Source organism: Gorilla gorilla, chromosome 23, assembly GCF_029281585.2.
Source record: "Gorilla gorilla gorilla isolate KB3781 chromosome 23, NHGRI_mGorGor1-v2.1_pri, whole genome shotgun sequence".
NCBI classification, from domain to species: domain Eukaryota; kingdom Metazoa; phylum Chordata; class Mammalia; order Primates; family Hominidae; genus Gorilla; species Gorilla gorilla.
The window spans coordinates 17213430-17231574 of record NC_086018.1 but is presented as its reverse complement, the minus strand read 5'-3'; the positions used below and the strand labels follow the sequence as shown (position 1 = coordinate 17231574).

At 50.6% G+C, this 18145-nt stretch overlaps 1 protein-coding gene and 1 pseudogene across 5 annotated transcripts in view; one reads left to right on the top strand and one right to left on the bottom strand.

Annotated features, from left to right (window-relative positions):
* The window catches only part of GNB1L (G protein subunit beta 1 like), a 67374-nt gene extending 58021 nt beyond the window's left edge, over nt 1-9353 (top strand). For all 5 annotated transcript variants that reach the window (XM_063704751.1, XM_031005435.3, XM_055374965.2 and 2 more), the window contains one exon: nt 8802-9353. In XM_063704751.1, coding sequence (XP_063560821.1) covers nt 8802-9053 — 252 coding nt within the window. In that variant the 3' untranslated portion in view covers nt 9054-9353. The remainder of the gene's footprint in view (nt 1-8801) is intronic.
* Nucleotides 3819-4715, bottom strand: LOC101133786 (large ribosomal subunit protein eL8-like; annotated as a pseudogene).
* Nucleotides 9354-18145: the final 8792 nt, after the last annotated feature.

Sequence of the window (18145 nt, the reverse complement as noted above, 5' to 3'; positions counted from 1 at the left end):
TGCTCGTGATGATTGTTTAAATTTCTGCCGCATTCAAAGCTCCATCCCTGCTTTATTCCTGAACAGTCTTATATGCGTTTGTCCTTGAGCATTTCTATCTTTCTGTTCATTGTTTCTGTCCTTGCCATGCTCTCCCTCCATCCCATGTCCCCTGGGTTGCATCTGCTGCCCTGCCTGGGGTCAGGTGCACAGCCCATCGGCACTCAGCCTTCCCTTGCCAGCCCCACATGGAGCCTGTTTCCACAGGTGACTGTCCAGCTGGGCTCCCTGGTGCAAGAAGACATTGTCTTCCTCCCCCCACTTCCAGGCAGACCCCATTTTTATGATTTTTTCCCCATATTCCTCATTTGACACAAAGACCCCATTTTTATTTGTTCTCTGGCTGCTGAGTTAATTAGAATGTTTTTATGGTTCTGAATGTTTGATTTTTTTCCCCAGTTATTTTTTAGTTTTCAATTTCTAACTTAATTAACATTGTGGTCTGGGAACAAGGTCTGAATGATATCAGTTCTTTGAAATGCGGGGCCGTCCAGTTTTCATAAGCATTGCACATGTGCCAGGGAGGCAGTGCTGGTTGTCAGATGCCCCGCTGCACACGTGAGCGCCAGGCCCATGTGTCTACTGATTCTTAGCCCTTTAAGTCATCCTGCAGGTGACCATGGTCCCCAGCAGGCGCAGAGAGGCCTGTCCTGTTCCCTTTTGCTGGGGGCCTGTCTGTATTTGCTTTATGCACTTTGAAGCTGGCCTGGGAACATGCCAGTTTAAAATGGTGATTTCCTGGTGAATGAGGTCTTTTCTTCATTCTCCCTCATCATCTCTAGAAAGGACATTTGCCCCAAAGCCTATTTTTCCAACTATTAATATGGCTCAGTCCAGGTTTCTTTTGGTCACTACTTCCCTTTACAGCCTTTACATTTTAATCATTTTACCTCCAACCTTCCTGGCCTTCCAGGCGTAGACACATCTCTTATGGAGCCAGTTCTCACATCGATGATTGCATTTCGTGTGTGAGCGTTGCCCTGGGTGTTCTTACATCTCAAGACCTCCTTCTGGAAGCCAAAAGCACGTCCTTTAGGGATTCCTCAGGCAGGGGCCTCTTGGTGGCTGTGCTGGTGGCCTCTGATGCACGGGCCTGGATGCCGAGGGGCCGTTCTCTGAGCAGCAGCAGCTGCTGGGCCATGGGTCTAGGTCCTGCCACTTCCCTGGGCTGCTGAGAATTCAGCTCCCAGCCTGGCCACCTTCCATGTGACTCAGTCGCATTGGCTTTGACTTACTGTGTCTTCATTTTAATTCGGTTCAGAATATTGTGATTTTCTCTTTGATCTGTAGGTTCCTTGGTGGGGGTGTGTTATTTAATTTCCAAATATTCATTGATTTTGTAGCTATATCTTTAATCTAGCTTAATTCTGTTGCCAGTGAATGCACGCAGTACAATTGCAGTGTTTAGAAATTTATGGAGGCTTGCTTTTGGCCCAGCACATGGCGTGTCTCGGGGAGTGCACCACATGGACTTGAAAGGAGCGTGTGTTCCGCAGTTGTGGGGTGGAGCCTTCCGTCAGCTTGACCCAGGTCAATGGACATGGTTCCAGTCTTTAATATCCTTACCGATCTTTTGGTCTAGTTTTGTTTTTTTTTTACCTGTTATGCAGAGAAGGCTCTTAAAATCTTTAACTGTGATTGCAAACGTGCCTGTTTCTTTGTCCCTGCCAGTTTTGCTTCATGAGCTTTGAAGCTCTGGGGCTGAGTGTGGGTTTATAGGCGCTGAGATGTCACCTCATCTTGGTGCAGAGCCTTTTTCTCAGCACAAAGTGTCCCTTGTCTCTTGTTAATGCTCTTTGTCTTGAAGTTGGCTTTGTCTGATACTAAACAGTAGCATCGACTTTCTTAGGTTTGCCCTTTGCATTTTCCTCCTTGCTTCTACTTTCAACCTGTCCTGACCTCTTGATATTTAAAAAGCATCTTTTATTTATTTTATTTTATTTTATTATTTTATTTTATTGTTTTGAGACGGAGTCTCACTCTGTCACCAGGCTGGAGTGCAATGGCGTGATCTCGGCTCACTGCAACCTCCGCCTCCCAGGTTCAAGTGATTCTCCTGCCTCAGCCTCTCGAGTAGCTGGGATTATAGGCACACGCCACCACACCCGGCTAATTTTTGTATTTTTAGTAGAGACAGGGTTTCATCATGTTGTCCAGGATGGTCTCGATCTCTTGACCTCGTGATCCGTCTGCCTTGGCCTCCCAATAAAAAGCATCTTTAGCAGACAGATGTGTCTTGCTTTGTGATGCTTTCTGACAATCTCTGCCTTTTAACTGGTGCATTTAGTCTGTTTGCATTCACTGTAATTATTGACATGTCTGGGATTAAGTCTAACACCTCTATACTTATTTTCTACTTGTCACTTCCATTTTTGACCACTTTTCCTCCTTTCCTACCTTCTTTTATGGTAATCAAATATTTGTTTTTTAGTATTCTGTTTTGTTTCCTCTCTTGGCTTCTTAGCTAGACCTCTTGCCACTTTTGTTCCTAAGTGGTTGCACTCCAAGAGTGTGCAACCTTCTCAAAGTCTCCTTAGAATCAGTGTTGTTCACATCCCGCCTCACAAACATGATGACCTTGTGCTGGTGCAATCCCTTCTACTCACCTTTTTAGTCTTTCTGTGACTGTTGTGATCTACTTGACATCTACACACATTCAAAACTGCACCTTACAATATTAGTTTCCCTTTTCTTTGAGGCAAGGTCTTGCTCTGTCACCCAGGCTGGGGTGCAGTGGTGCAATCACAGCTCACTGCACCCTCAAACCCCTGCCTCAGCCTCCCAAGTAGTGGGGACTACAGGCACCTATCACCATGCCTGGATAAGTTTTTGTAGAGATAGGGTCTCACTATGTTGCCCAGGCTGGCCTTGAACTCCTAGGTTCAAGCAATCCCACATGCTGGGATTAAAGGCATGAGCCACTGCATCTGGCCAGTTTTCCTTTAAATCATCAGTTTAACAAAAAACTTACAAGAAATAAAAAACATAACGTGTTACATTTACTCACCCCTTTGCCATTTCTGGTGCTCATCCTATAGACCCAAGTATCTTCTTACATTTTTTTGTAGTGCAATTCTGCTGGCAAAAAATTCTCTAGCTTTTGTTTATCTAAAAAATGTCTTTATCACCCTCATTTTTACAGAATCCTGGCTATGGAATTTAGGAATGATAGTTTTATTTTTCTTCATGCCCTGTATAGATGTTGTTCCATTGTTTCTGATGAGAACTCATGATATCCTATCATTCCCATGCATGTAATATGTCTTGCTCCGTGGCTGCTTTCAAGATTTTTTTTTATCTGTGGTTTTCAGTAGTTTGACTATCATGTGCCTAGATAGATTTTTCTTCTTGTCCTGACTGGGTTCTGCTGAGCTTTTCATCTATATATTCGTGTTTCCCATTAAAATTGGGAAATATCCAGCCACTGTTTCTTCTTGACCATTTTCACTTTCTCCTCCTTCTGGGGCTTCTATGAGTTACACAGTTTGATAGCATCCCATGGCCCCCTGAGGCTCTGTTTGTTTTGGTTCAGTCGTTTTTTCTCTCCTCTTCAGATTGGGCAATGTCTGTTGATCTGTCTTCTAGTTCACTGACTTTAAAAAATATATATTTCCAATCTACTGTTAAGCCTATTCAATACATTTTTCATTTCAGTAATGAGCTTTCCAGTTCTATATTTTTATTATGACTCTTTTTTTATAATTTCCATTTCTCTGCTAAGAGTTCCTATTTGCTCACTCAAGACAATTTTTGGGGTAATTATTTGAATGCACTTTCATTTTTTTTTTTGAAGGAAAATTTGTATTATTTTAATTATTTTAATGTACAGAAAACTCAACAGTGTACATTTAACCCAGTTTAGTAGCAAGTTCTTTAGCCTTTGCCTTTTCGAGCTTGGCAATACGAGGCACAGACTTAGGACCCAGGATGTTGCCGCCCCAGTGACGGTGGATCTCATCGTATCTGTCATTGTAATTGGTCCTGATAGCTTCCACCAGCTTAGCCAAAGTGCCTTTGTCTTCCGAGTTCACCTGTGTGAAGGTGACAGTGGTGCAGGTCTTCCTGTGGACTAGACGTCCCAGTCTTGCCTTCCCCTTGATAATGCAGTAAGGGACCCCCATTTTACGACACAAGGCAGGCAAGAAGACAACCAGCTCGATGGGATCCACGTCGTCTGCAATCACCACCAGCTGAGCTTTCTTGTTCTCCACCAAGGTGGTGACGATGTTAACTCCTGCTCGAAGGACAGGTGGTCTCTTGGTGGGGACGTCCCCTTTGCCAGCAGCTTTCTTCTCGGCCCAGGCCAACAGTCTCTGCTTCTTCTCTTGCTTTGTCTCTGGTCTGTACTTGTGGGCCAGCTTAAGCAGCTGAGTAGCTGTTTGGCAGTCCAGGGCCTAGGTGAACTGGTTAATTGCAGGAGGCACTTTCAGCCGCTTATAGAGGATGGCTCTCTGCCGCTGCAACCTGATATAGCGGGGCCATTTCACAAAATGGGTGAGGTCTCTTTTGGGCTGGATGTCCTGTCCGATGCCAAAATTCTTAGGCCTTTTCTCAAACAGGGGATTCACCACTTTCTTAGCCTCCTGCTTCTTCATGACAGCAGGGGCCGGAGCCACCTTCTTTCCCTTGGCCTTCTTTCCTTTTGGCATCTTGGGCGGTGGGAGAGAGCTCCTTTCATTTTTTGAACATAGTTAAGGAGTTTCTTTAAAGTCTTTATCTGATATGTTCAACATCTCTGCCATTTTGGGGTCAGTTTCTATTAACTGCTTTTTCCCCTTGACTATGGGTCATATATTCCTGCTTCTTAGCATGTCTACTAATTTGCTGTTTGTGTGCCAGACATGGTAAATGATACATGCTGAATCTCTGGGTTCTGTTATTTTGCTCTGAAGAGTGTTTGCTTTCATTCTGGCATGGAGTTCAGTTACTGACTGTTCACCTTGAGCTTGTGCAGGCTTGGCTTTTGGCTTTGTTAGGGCAGGTCTGTGGAAAGTTCATTCCCAGGCTTGTTAAGTGGGGTGGAACTCAACTTCCAAACTCTGCCTCTCCTGCAGACCTTGTCAGGGCTTGGTTTCTAGTTTTGTTCTGGTAGATCTAGGGTAGGCTGTACTCTAAGATAGAATCCTATTCCTGAAGTGAAGCCGTTCTGGTAGCTCAGCTGGTCTCAGGCTGTGACACAGTCTTCACACTCAGGCTGACTGGACCCCTGGCACTGTTGACCTCTTGAACTTGTTCTGTTTAACTGTGCAGCTCTGGTAAGCCCTGTGGAGTCTACCGTGAGCATGCGCAGTCCAGCCCTCACACAAGACTCATAGGGACCCCTCAGACAATCTTCAGCTCCCTCTGTTCCTTTGCCTTGCCCCATGGATTTCAGCCCTCTGGCTACTGCAGATTATGATCTCTGCCTCCTCAGCTTAATGTGACCACTATGTTCTGCCTGGACTTCATGCTCATGGCATTGTCTCCAGGCAGAGAGCTGTGGGGGCATTTGGGAGGCCCACCTCATCAGCTGCCCTTCTCTGCCTAGTGCTCCCTGCCTGTAAACAGTTGCCTTGTGTATTTTGTCCACTTTTTATGGTTGTTTACAGCAAGAGGACTAGTCTGGTACCAGTTTCTCAATTATAGACACTTTCCTATTCTTGCTTTATGGATGATATGTCAGTTTACTGGCTAAACAGATATTTACAGTTATTTTGGGGGGTGGGGAGCACAAGGTCTTGCTCTGTCACCCAGGCTGGAGTACAGTGGTGTGATCACAGCTCACTGCAGCCTCAAACTCCTGGGCTTAAGCAATCCTTCCACCTCAGCCTCCCAATAAGCTGGGACTACAGGTGCATGCCAGCATGCATGGCTAATTAAAAAATTTTTTTTGTAAAGACAGTATCTCTATATGTTGCCCAGGCTGGTCTTGAACTCCTGGGCTCAGGCAGTCCTCCTGCCTTGGCCTCCCAAAGTGCTGGGATTATATGGCTCTTCATTGGGAATTGTACTCTTTATCATTGTTAAGTCTTTTATATAATCTTACCTAATGCTTTGGCCCTGAATTCAAATGTTCCTATTATTCAGATTACCCTGTTCTTATTTGCATTTTCCCAGTATATCTTTGCCAAGAGTTCCTTTGGCATCTCCCTTGTACCTAGCATAGATTTAGATTTCACTTTGAAATTCAATCATAAACCTAGACTCAAATGATCTTCCAACCTCAACCTCCCAAGTAGCTGGGACTACACGACCACGCCTGGCTAATTTGTAATGTTTTTTAAAGACAGGGTCTCATTCTGTTGCCCAGGCTGGAGTGCAGTGGTGTGATCTTAGCTTAGTACAGCCTCAAACTCCCAGCCTCAAGCAATCTTCCTGTCTTTGCCTCCCAAGCAGCTGGGATTACAAGCATGAGCCACCACACTCAGCCTGTTGAGTATATTTAGATCTTTTTTTTACTTTATGCAGCTATACAAGGAAACATAAGGCACCTACAGTGAGGTGGGAGAGGAGAAGGAAATAATGCTATTTTTATCATTACTTATGGTGGGGGGTTCTCAGATAATCTCTCGGGGATGAGGTTGACTATTATATCTTTGGCCCCAAAGGACAAAAGCTGAGCTAAATCAGTGAACTTAACAACCATCCCATCTCTCTCAGTGCCTCCCATATTTCTGTGAGTTATATAACCGGTTCCATAGCCGTAATCCCCATATTGTCTTAGAGCTGATCCTATAGGCAAGTGGGTCCAGTGCTCCCTGCCAGACCATTTGCTGCAGTTCTCCAGTTATCTCTTACAAGACTGGAGTTAATCTTCTAGTCCTTCAAGAACAGCTTATGGGTGCAGGATTCTCTGAGTTCTTACATGTTCAGAAATGTTGGTCTGTTGTTTTTATAATTGAGCGACAGTTTGGCTGGATATAAAATACTTGGACCTCGCTTTCCTCCTCAGCCTTGCAGGCATCACCCCGTCATCCCTTGGCACCCATGTGGCTGTGGAGCATTCTGAGGACGGCCTAAACAGCACCCTCATCAACATGGTCTTTTTGTCTGGCCACCAAAGGTTTTTTAGCTATGAAGTCTAATAATTTTATTAGAGCATATCTTTTTTTTTTTTTTTTTTTTTTGAGACAGGGTCTCACTCTGTCGCCCAGGCAGGAGTGCGGTGAGCCTCCATCTACTGGGCTCAGGTGAGCCTCCTCCCAAGTAGCTGGGATTACAGGCACATGCCACCACCCCCAACTAATTTTTTAAAAAATTCTTACAGAGATGGAGGTCTTGCTGTTTTACTCAGGCTGGTCTCAAACTCTTGGACTCAAGCAATCCTCCCACCTCAGCCTCCCAAAGTGCTGGGATTACAGGCATGAGCCACCATGCCCAGCGCATTCTGCTCATTTTCCGTCATTCCTGCCTTTTGTGTCTGGCTGTCCTGTTAGAGTCGCTGCTGCTGCTGCTGCTGATTTGCCTTCATTGCTTTGAGTTTTTCTTGCATTTCTCCCCTGCACTCTGCCAGGTCAGCTTCCACCTCTGTGTTCTGCTGCTTTGGGTTCTGGTTTTACAGAGCGGATGCAGAGCCAGAGCTTAATTCATTAAGTTTTCTTTTGTTAATTTATGACAGCACTGCTTGGTGACAGTTTCCACTGGCCTCTGCTGAATGTTGCCATTGTTTTTCCTGTTTATTCTTCCTTTTCCCTTGTGCTCTCTCTGCAGAGGTGTGCAATTCTCAACTGAGGGCAGCATGGCCCCATCAGGAGGCCCTTAGAGAAAAGGGTGCTGATGGAAAGCTCGCAGTGCATGGGGCTGATTTGGAAGGAAGTGGCCCTTGTTGCTTGTCGTCATGGTGGCAAAGTGCCTCTATCATTCAGTGTGTGGGCACAGAGGTGCCAAATGCCCTGCAGCACATGGGACAGCCCTGTGGAACCAAGAAGTGCGGTGGCCACAGAGGCAGCACTAATCCCCCCACCTCCCAGCTCCCTACTCACTGTAGGAGAAGAATGTCAGGGAGGGGTCCGGGCAGAAGGCTTCCTGTGCACCCAGCGCTGAGTGTGGGACGCTCGGCCCAGGAAGAGGCCAGCACCCCGACGGCCCCGTGCACGTAGGACCTGTCTGTGTGGCTCCGGGTCTCGTGCGGTGCCCACCCCCTCTCAGAACCCAGCCAGGGATGCTGCCCCCACCGGGCAAGGTATACTGTGTGGCTCCTGCCGCCTCCAGGGCGTCTCCCCCTTGTCCCCCCCTCATCCTGCCAACCCCCCACTGGGTCTTGCTCTTGGCAGCGCTCCCAGCCCTGTCGAGCTTGGGGGTTCACATACCTCATGGTTTTGCTGAAAATGGAGTTTGTATTTCTCACCCTCGTCAGCTTTGGGGTGGTTGTGAGGTTCTTCTGGGAGGAGTGCCAGCGTTCTGCTGCCATCAAGCCCGGGACGTGGCCTCTCGCTAGGCACTAGGGTGCAGTGGCTTCCCTGGGGTGAGGGGCCCCGGGACCCAGCCCCTCTCCTGCAGCTGGGACCTCCCTGTCTCTGCTGCTCTCTGACTGGGGAAGGAGTCGGTCAGAGCTGGTGTGAGGAGCAGCAGGGCAGGGCCGAAGACCACTCTGAGGGGAGGGCTGGAGTCCCCCATCGTGGCCTTAGGAAGAGTGGGAGGTCAGCTGGGTGGGAGCGTGTGGCCCTCACATCCCGGGCCCGTGGGCCTGCGTCTCTCCTGGTTCCAGCTGCAGGTGGGGCACCAGGGGCAGCACTGCCTTGTGGGCTTAAGGAGTGGCCTAACACCTCTCCCCACTCTCACAGGTGCGTGGGACTCATGAACTCACCAATCCCGGGATCGCCGAGGTCACGATCCGGCCAGACCGCAAGATCCTAGCCACCGCGGGCTGGGACCACCGCATCCGCGTGTTCCACTGGCGGACGATGCAGCCGCTGGCCGTGCTGGCCTTCCACAGCGCCGCTGTCCAGTGCGTGGCCTTCACCGCCGATGGCTTGCTGGCCGCGGGCTCCAAGGATCAGCGGATCAGCCTCTGGTCACTCTACCCACGCGCATGACTCACCCACTCCCTTCCCGGGAGACGAGGAGGGCGGGCAGGGAGGTGGGCATCAGGCCCCAGCCTCGGCCTGAAACCTCAAGGGCCTCTGAGGACCAGCAAGTCATGGCCCAAGGACCATGGAGTCCCCGCTGTCTTCACGAGGTTGGTATTTCCTTTTGTGGAGTGCCTCATCACAGGACGGTGACTCTGGGGGCCAGCCAGAGCCCTGGCCGTCCGAGGCCTGCAGGAGACGTCGGCTTGGGCCTGCTGTGTTGCCAGCTGAGGGTATTTTATAATAAATTTCCATTGCCAAGTTGCAGGCTTGAGGTGGGAGCTCCCTGAGGAGGCCCTGGTCCCCCACTTAGCATCAGTGCCCTCAGACCCTCACCAGGCAGGATGCTCAGCCCCACCCTCACACCTGCTGTTGAATGGGCCACCCCGAGTGTGGGTTTCCTGGGCCAGACCTCAGGAGATGATAGGCCCCAACCATAGCTGCGTCGATGTCCACATGACCCCTCACCCCGAGGAGGCCAGGAGCTCCCAACACACAGGTTGAGGCCAGGATCAGGATCAGGAAGTAACTGAACTCCCTAAAGAGTGAAGCAGAGAAAGGTGCCTGTGAGGGAAGGCAAGGGGGGCTTGCAGCGCACAGGGCCAGGCCAGATGTGGGATCCGGGAGGGCACGCCTGCCCACAGAGGGTGCAGTGGGGAAGGCGCACAGGGTGCGCCTCCAGGTGAGTGCTGGGCAGAAGGCACGAGAGCAGCGAGGGAGTGTGACAAGCACCGCCTCACAGTGGCCAAGGCCACAGTCACAGCTGCAGCTGCACACAGGGTGGCCCCCAGGGCACAACACAGCAAGAACAGGACTTAGCAGCCAGAGCCTCACACTGCATGCAGCCGGGCCCAGCCTGGCCGGTCGTCTCCTCCTAAAAGCCGGGTGTTGATTGGGAAAGAACCATGACCCCGAAAATTGGAGTGGGGACCATGGGCAGATCCAGAGAAGCTGGGACCACAAACGCCTGTGTTTGCCTGGATTGCCGGAAGAGCCCCTCTAGCTGAAGGCCCGGGGTGGCCTCCCTTGAGGCAGTTGCCCTGCAAGGCCCTGCCGATGCTCCTTGGGACCCCCACCTGGGCTTCTAGTCCTAGAACTAGACTCGAGTCCAGCAGACCCCCAGGATGAGATACAGAGGGTGACCCTGAGAGGGGCACCAGCCTCCTGCAGGACCACGTGGCATTTCCAGGTTTCCAGGCAGAAATCTGAACATGTGTGGGACGGATTGGAAGGGTGTGGGATCCAGGTGGCCGGAGCAGGGGTGGATCAGGGGAGTTCCTGGAAGAGACCTGCCAAACGGAGGGCTGGACTGGGCGCTGCAGCTTGGGGCCAGGAAGGCTCCAGTGCCGGGCTGGGGGTGGGGGCTGGATTACAGCCTGAGGGTGGCTGCACTGAGTGAAGTGTACGTGGCCAGCTGCTGTGGGGTATGGCCGAGGAGGGCTTCCAAGGCCTGGGGATGGGGGTGTTGAATTTGTCAGTGAGACCTGTGCACCCACTGCAGGGGGTCCCAAGGCCGTGCTTCCCCAACCCCACTATGAGGAACATGGTTGCTGGGGGGCCCGGAGTCCTCGAGGAGTCCTGTGACCACACTTCTCTGTCGGTCAGAGGTACCATGGGGACCGTTTCATCAAACGGGAATGTCAGTGCTGGCCGGGAAAGTGGCCCCTGGCCCAAGCTTGGAGACCACCTGGCTCGGGTACTGGCCTGGCTCCATTGGACAAGGGTGGCCACCAGGTGCCCAGGACCTTTGGAGAGGGGGGCCCTGCTGCTTTTCCTCGAGTGTCCTATAGCCGCCAGTATGCGTAGGGCACTCCGGGAGGTATTTTCATATCACTGAGGTGTCAGGGAGGGGAAGGGTCCTGGGTTTAGGCTGCAGTGACTGCAGGTGCTGAGGGAGCTGTGCCCTGGGTGCTCATCACAGGCTGTCACGGCGAGGGAAGGTGTCAGGTTCTGACATCCCCATGACAGCGGCAGGGTAGGTGGAGTGGGAATTGGCTTTGCAGTTTCCCTGCGTGCCCTTGACAGCCTTGCCAAAGGCACATCTGCCCCGCCTCAGCTCCCACCCTGAGGGTTCTGGGCCTCTACCCCTTCCCCTGTTTATGTCCCTGTCATCTTTGGCATCATCACTGTAGTTACAAAACTCCCTACGTCCCACAGCCACGAGGTGGGTATCCCACATGAGGGCCCAGGTGTGCGTGCCAGCATGAGGTTGGCGAGTGGCACTGCCTGCTGGTGTCTTACCTAGAGGCCATGAAGAGCTGTGGGCAGGGTGTACAGACCCTGAGTTGGCCCCTGGCCCTCGTGCTTTCAGTCAAAGGCACAAGCAGGGTGGATGGCAGGCGGCTGCCCCCTAGCCTGGGCCTGAGCTCCCTGCCCCAGGCCATGTGGCGTTGAGCAGTGTCCAGGCACATCTTGTTCTGAATCTCAGTGTGCAGGGATGGAGTCGGGACAGCGTGAGTCCTGCATGCCTAACACAGCCCTCACCCCTCCAGTGCACAACGGGGCCACGTGCCCGCATCTGGGTGGCTAGGCAGATAGGGCCCCCCTTGCCAGGCAGATCCAGCTTCTGAGGCCTTATAGACGTCCTGTGGAGGGCAGGCCCAGGACTTTCATTCACCTGGCTGAGCTGCCTGGGAGAGCAGCAGAACCGGTGCTGGGGTCCGAGCCGGCCAAGAGCAGTGCAGCCCTCCTGGTCCTGTTCCTCTCTTGAGCTGCTCCGTGGTGTCCACAGCAGAGCCATGTGGCTCTGGACAGGTCAGCCTTTGTGTCAACAGAACCTGGGTCGTGATGAATCACCATGCGTCTGACCAGCCTTGAAACCCCCATAACAGAAGAAGAAACAGGGTCTCAGCTCCAGACATCCAGCTTGGAAAAGATGCGCCTGAACATTGGCGTTCTCTTCCTAGCAAACAGCCGCTTCCTGTAGGCTGGCAGGAACGCCAACAGAGCCAGCAGTGAAGGCATTAAGTGGGGAGGAGGGGTGGCCCGGAGGCAGCACACGAAGGTCAGCATGCAGCTCCTGGGATGAACCTGAGAGGCGACTCCTGGCAGCATGGCTGGTCGCTGCCATCACACCCCTGGGCAACCCACCAACTGGGAGAGGCAGCCCTTCCACATCTTCCTCCATAATGCTCTTGGGTAGCAGTGAGGCCTCTCAAGCCAGAGAGAACTTGGTGTTTGGAAACAACGGTGGACATTTCTTGCCATTTTCAGTGCCAACTCAGGTAGGTATGTTCTACCATCCTGTGTTTTTGGGGTGTTTTTTTTTTTGAGTCAGAGTCTCACTCTGTCCCCCAGGCTGGAGTGCAATGGCGCAGTCTCAGCTCACTGCAACCTCTGATTCCCAGGTTCAAGCGATTCTCCTGCCTCAGCCTCCCGAGAAGCTCAGGACCACCCACATAGGTGCACGCCATCATGCCCAGCTAATTTTTTACTTTTATAGAGAAGGAGTCTTGCTATGTTGCCCAGGCTGGTCTCGAACTCCTGGGCTCAAGCGATCGATCCTCCCGCCTGTAGCCTCCCAAAGCACTAGAATTATAGGCCCGAGCCACTGCGCCCGGCCCACCATCCTGCTCTTATTGGAAGAATTTCCACGTGTCGAGGCACGGGCACAACGTGGCTGGTCCTCTGCTCAGGGCCCCACAAGGCTGCGTTAGGGTGGCAGTGGGGCTGGGGGCTTTTTCTGTTCAAATCCAGATTCTCGTGGCTGTGAGCCCCAGCCCTGGGCACTGTCCGCCTGGTGGTGTCTTCACAGCCAGCAGGGGTGGCCTTGGGGTGTTCTGTGGAGTAACTTTCACGGCCCAGAGTGGGATCCTGAGTGGCTGGAGCCGTATGCTCCAGCATCCCCAGCCACTGCCTCCGGTGCAGGCGGAGTGGGCCCCTCTGATTACCAGGAGCTGTCAGAGGGGCAGCAGGTCCCACTCCACTGGCCGGCGGGCAGCTGTGTGCAGGGACACGGGCCCTGGCACGTCTGCCTGGTGAGGCCCTGCCGCCAGTGCCAAGGGGCCTCCCCTCTCGACGGTGGGCGCCACCATGTGCTGACCTCTGTGCAGCCCCACTTTACAAGGTAGGTTCGGCCAGCACCCCATCCGCGGGCGGGCAGCACTCACCCAGCGTTGCGCCGCCAACAGGGTCACTCTTGGACAAGCAGCTGTGCCTGGAGCCTTTTCCTTCCTCCCTGCATGTTACCTGTAGGCCAACAGACGGCCCTGGGTCTGGGACCAGGAGAACCTGCCTCTGCCTCTGGCAGTGGGTGTCCCTGCAGGCAGATTGGGCTTGGCACGTAGACAACGAGGGGTCAGCTGATGCCGGGAGATGATCCCGGGAAGGGCTCCGGAGCACAGCCCAGGACCCGCCGCCGCTGCTGGGCGCTCCATGTTGACGTGCTGTGCGTGTCTCCACTCCCCAGGCAATGATGTTCAATCAGGTGTTTCCCACCTGTGTCTCTGCCAAGAAGCCACAGAACACCCTCTGCACAAAAGGAGTGTTTGCACAAAGAAAAACAACCCTCCGGGGGTTCTTTAGAAATGCTTATACTCAATTAGCTAGAACTTCATGTGAAATCCCAGTGTGGAAGACAACAAGCCGGCACCGGTGAAAACTTTGCTGTGCACCTGCCCTCTACCAAGCCGCCAGCCCCACCAGCCCTGTGGTCCTAGGTGGGCACAGCTGCTGCACGGTCCCCCAGGCCTGCCTCTCCTCGGGGTCTCAACCTTCATACCAGATTTGCCAGCATCCCCGTTCCCGCCTTGTGGGTGGAGAGTCCTTGAGACCCTCTGTCACTCTGTCAGCTTCCCCAGGTCAGCGAGCTGTGGCTTGGCTCCCACGCATCAGCTTTTATGGGAGGCCCATTAGGAGCTGGGCAGGAGGGACAGAGGGGAGGCCAGGCAGCCACTGCTGAATGGGACGGGTAGCCCAGCCCATGAGGCTGGCCAGCTCTACAGGGGCGGTCCCACAGTACTGTAGAGCGTCAGTTGAGGGATGAAGCCACGGACGATGGGGACAACGGCCACAGGGTGTGCTAAGCTGAGGAAATTAGTAGGAGGTGCTCATAGGCTGTTTTGTTTTTTTGTTTGTTTGTTTGTTTTTTTAAGAGACCAGGGACAGTGGGGGTCTCACTCTGTCACCCAGGCTGGAGTGCAGTGGCATGATCATAGCTTACTGCAGCCTCCAACTAATAGGCTCAAGTGATCCTCCTGCCTCAGCCTCCCGAGTAACTCATGGCCTTTAAGTGAACTGCTTCCACCATCCAGCTGTGCAGGTGGCCTGGGAACAGCAGCACATCTGTCCCCTGCCACCTCTTTGCATGCACACTTGACCTCCTGACTTGGGCTGTGAAACCTGTAAAATGTGGGGTATAGAGAAATCGAGTCATGTGGCCTCATCCTGGTGCCATTATCTCTTGCTACATTAATAAACCACCTCAAACAGAGCAGCGTAACAGCCATTCTGTGCACGTGGGCCCCGTGGGTCGGGAATTTAGGAGAGGCTGGGCTGAGCAGTTTGTCTACTCCACGGGGTGATGGCCAGGGCTGGAGGATTCGCTTCCATCACAGCCTCTTCACTCAGGTGCTTGGAGCCTTGGCTTCATTCAGGGGCTGGGCACAGCGGGGACCACCAACCTGAGTACCTTCGAGTGTCCTTGCAGTGTGGTGGTCTCAGGGACTCAGACTTCTTACTTGGGGGCTTCAAGAGCACGTCCAGCAAGCCAGGCTGGAGCCCAGAGCCTTCTGTGACCAGCCCTGGAGTCCAGGAGAGGGGAAACAGATCCCTACACTGGGTGGAGGAAGGTCAAAGTATTTGTGGCCTTTATCAAATAAGGCTTGTCCTTGTTTCTCTTTGTGTAGCAAGAAAGAGTGAACACAGACAGCTGAGGCCCCAGAAACAGGGAAGGAGCTAGAATCCATGCACATCAGCCTCACACACCATCAGTAGGTGGGAAGAGTCCAGTGTGCACCCACTCAGCTTGCACAGCCACAGGCAGCCTGCCCAGGACCACCCTGTCACTCAGCCCTGCGGGTGTGATAAGACACTGACAAGGAAGGTTAGTCCTTCCTTGTCCCAACACACCAGGCAATATCTCCAAATGAAAGGACAATGCAATGGGCTCTCCCATCCATGAAACCCAAAGAATCGCTCATCTCAGGAAGAGATGCTAAAGTGTCACAAACTGAAAGCAAATACAGAAGATGGGCTAAAGAGTTCCTCAACATAACAAGAGGTTTTGCTATCAAAAGAGACTCAGCATTAAAAATAATAAAATACTTAAGAATTAGCTTAACTAGGGAGGTGAAAGACTTGTACACTGAAATCTATAAAACACTGCTGAAAGAAATTAAAACATAAATAAATGGAAATACATCCCATGTTCATGGATTGGAAAACTTAACATTGTTAAGATAGCCCTACTACCCAAAGCAGTCTACAGATTCAATGCATTCCCTTCAAAAATCCCAATGACATTTTTTGTAGAAATAGAAAAAGCCATTTTGAAATTCATATGGAGTCTCAAGGACCCCTTAATAGCTAAAACAATCTTAAAATGAATAAACTTGGAGGATTCATACTTCCTGGTTTCAAAATTTACTATAAAGCTATAGTAATCAAAACAGTGTGGTACTGGCATAAAGGCAGATGTAAAGACCAATGTAATAGAATAGACAGCCTAGAAATAAACAATCATGTATATGATCCAGTGATATTTTTCTTAATTAGAAACAGGGTCTCACTGTGTTGCCCAGTCTGGTCTTGAACTCCTGGCCTCAAGCAATTCTCCTACCTCTGCCTCCCAAGTAGCTGGGACTATAGGTACATGCCACTGCACCTGGCTGGCCAAATGATTTTTAATATGGTGACCATTCAATGGGGGAAAAGACTGTCTTTTTAACAAATGATGTTGGGAAAACTGGATTTACAAATGCAAAGGAATGAAATTTGATCCCCCACCTCATACCCTATAAACTCAAAATAGAGCAAAGACCTAAATTAAGACCTAAAACCATAAAACCCTTAGAAGAAAACATAGGCCAAAAGCTTCATGACATTGAATTTAGCAATAAATTCTTGGATATGACACGAAAGGCACATTTCACAAAAGAAAAAAATAGACAAACTGGACTTCATGAAAATTTAAAAGTTGTATGCATCAAAAGACACCATCAACAGAGTAAAAAAGCAGCCCACAGACTGAGAGAAAATCTTTACAAACCATATATCTGATAAGGGATTAATATCCACAATATATAGAGAACTCCTAAAACTCAACAACAACAAAAAAGCCGATTCAAAAATGGGCCATCCTGGGTGCCGTGGTATGTACCCAGTTATTCAAGAGGCTGAGGCAAGAGGATCACTTAATCCAGGAGCTGGAGTCCAGCCTGGGCAACATAGTGAGACCCTGTCTCTAAAAATTAAAAATTAAAAAAAAATAGACAAATGACTTAAGTAGACATATCTCCAAAGAAGATGTATGAGTAGCCAGCAGGCCCAGCATCACTATCCATTAGGGAAATGCAAGTCAGAACTATAATGAGATAGATACTGCCTTACACCCATGAGGATGGGTACACCAAAAATAAAAACAAAACAGGGCCGGGTGCGGTGGCTCATGCCTGTAATCCCAGCACTTTGGGAGGCTGAGGCGGGTGGATCATGAGGTCAGGAGATTGAGACCATCCTGGCTAACATGGTAAAACCCCGTCTCCACTAAAACTACAAAAAATTAGCTGGGCGTGGTGGCGGGCACCTGTAGTCCTAGCTACTCGGGAGGCTGAGGCAGGAGAATGGCATGAACCCGGGAGGCAGAGCTTGCAGTGAGCCGAGATCACGCCACTGCACTCCAGCCTGGGCGACGGAGCGAGACTCCATCTCAAAAAAAAAAAAAAAAAAAAAAACAGAAAACAAGTGTGTGGAGAAATCTGAACCCTTGTGCACTATTGGTGGGAATGTAAAAATGGAGTAGCAGCTATGGAAAACAGTGTGGTCATTTCTCAAAATCCTGGACATAGAATTACCATATGAGCCAGCAGTTCCTCTTGTGGCAGAATACCCAAGAGAACTGAAAGCAGGGCTGCAAAGATATTTCTATACCCACGTTCATAGCGGCATTACTCACAGCAGCCAACAGGTGGGAGCAACCCAAGTGTCCGTTGACAGAAGAATGAATCAACAAAACGTGGTACAGACATACAACAGAATAGTGTTCAGCCTTATAAAGGAAGGGAGTTCCGACACAGGCTATAACACGGATGAACCTTGAGGTCCTTACACTCAGTGAACTAAGCCAGCCACAAAAAGACAAATGCTGTGTGATTCCACTTACATGAGGCGCCTAGAGTAGTCAGATTCATAGAGACAGAGAGTAGAATGCTGGCTGCCAGGGGAGGGGAATGAGGAGTTCTTGTTTAATGGGGACAGAGTTTCAGTTTTCTGAGATGAAGAGTTCTGAGATGGCTGGTGGTGATGGCTGCACAGTCATGTGGATGGACTTCATGCCACTGAAATGTACACTTACAAAGGGCTACGATGGTAAATTTGATTTACGTGTATTTTCCCTCAATGTTAAAAACTGAAAACTAAAGGCCTGGTTAAGTCTAGCTAACTAGCAAATACATCACCTGACATAGTTCTCATTTTTGTGGTAACGACATTACACAATAAATACGTCAATTTTATATGTCGATTTAAAAAATAAATAAGTAAATGTGAAGGGAAAGAGCCTGAGGGGGCAGTCAGGCTTACTGGACAGCAGCACTTGGCCTCACCGTGGTGCCCCCGCCTGGGAGCCGCCGGCCAGGGCTTTTCCCGAGTGATGTGGGTTGGATGCTAATCCCCAGGAGGGTGCTAAGAGCACGTCGGAGAAAGAATAAGAACACGATAGAGAAAAGCACAGCTACTGCTTTCAGAACCAGTTTGAGGGAATCATCCTCATAGTGTGTGGGTGTCTGTACTGAGGTGTTTAAGGCATTTTTGGATCAGATATGTTAAGCTTGTAGTTTTCATTAAATATTTAGAAGTGTTTATAATGAGTTTACAGTCAATGTTTAAATGTCAGGAGAAAT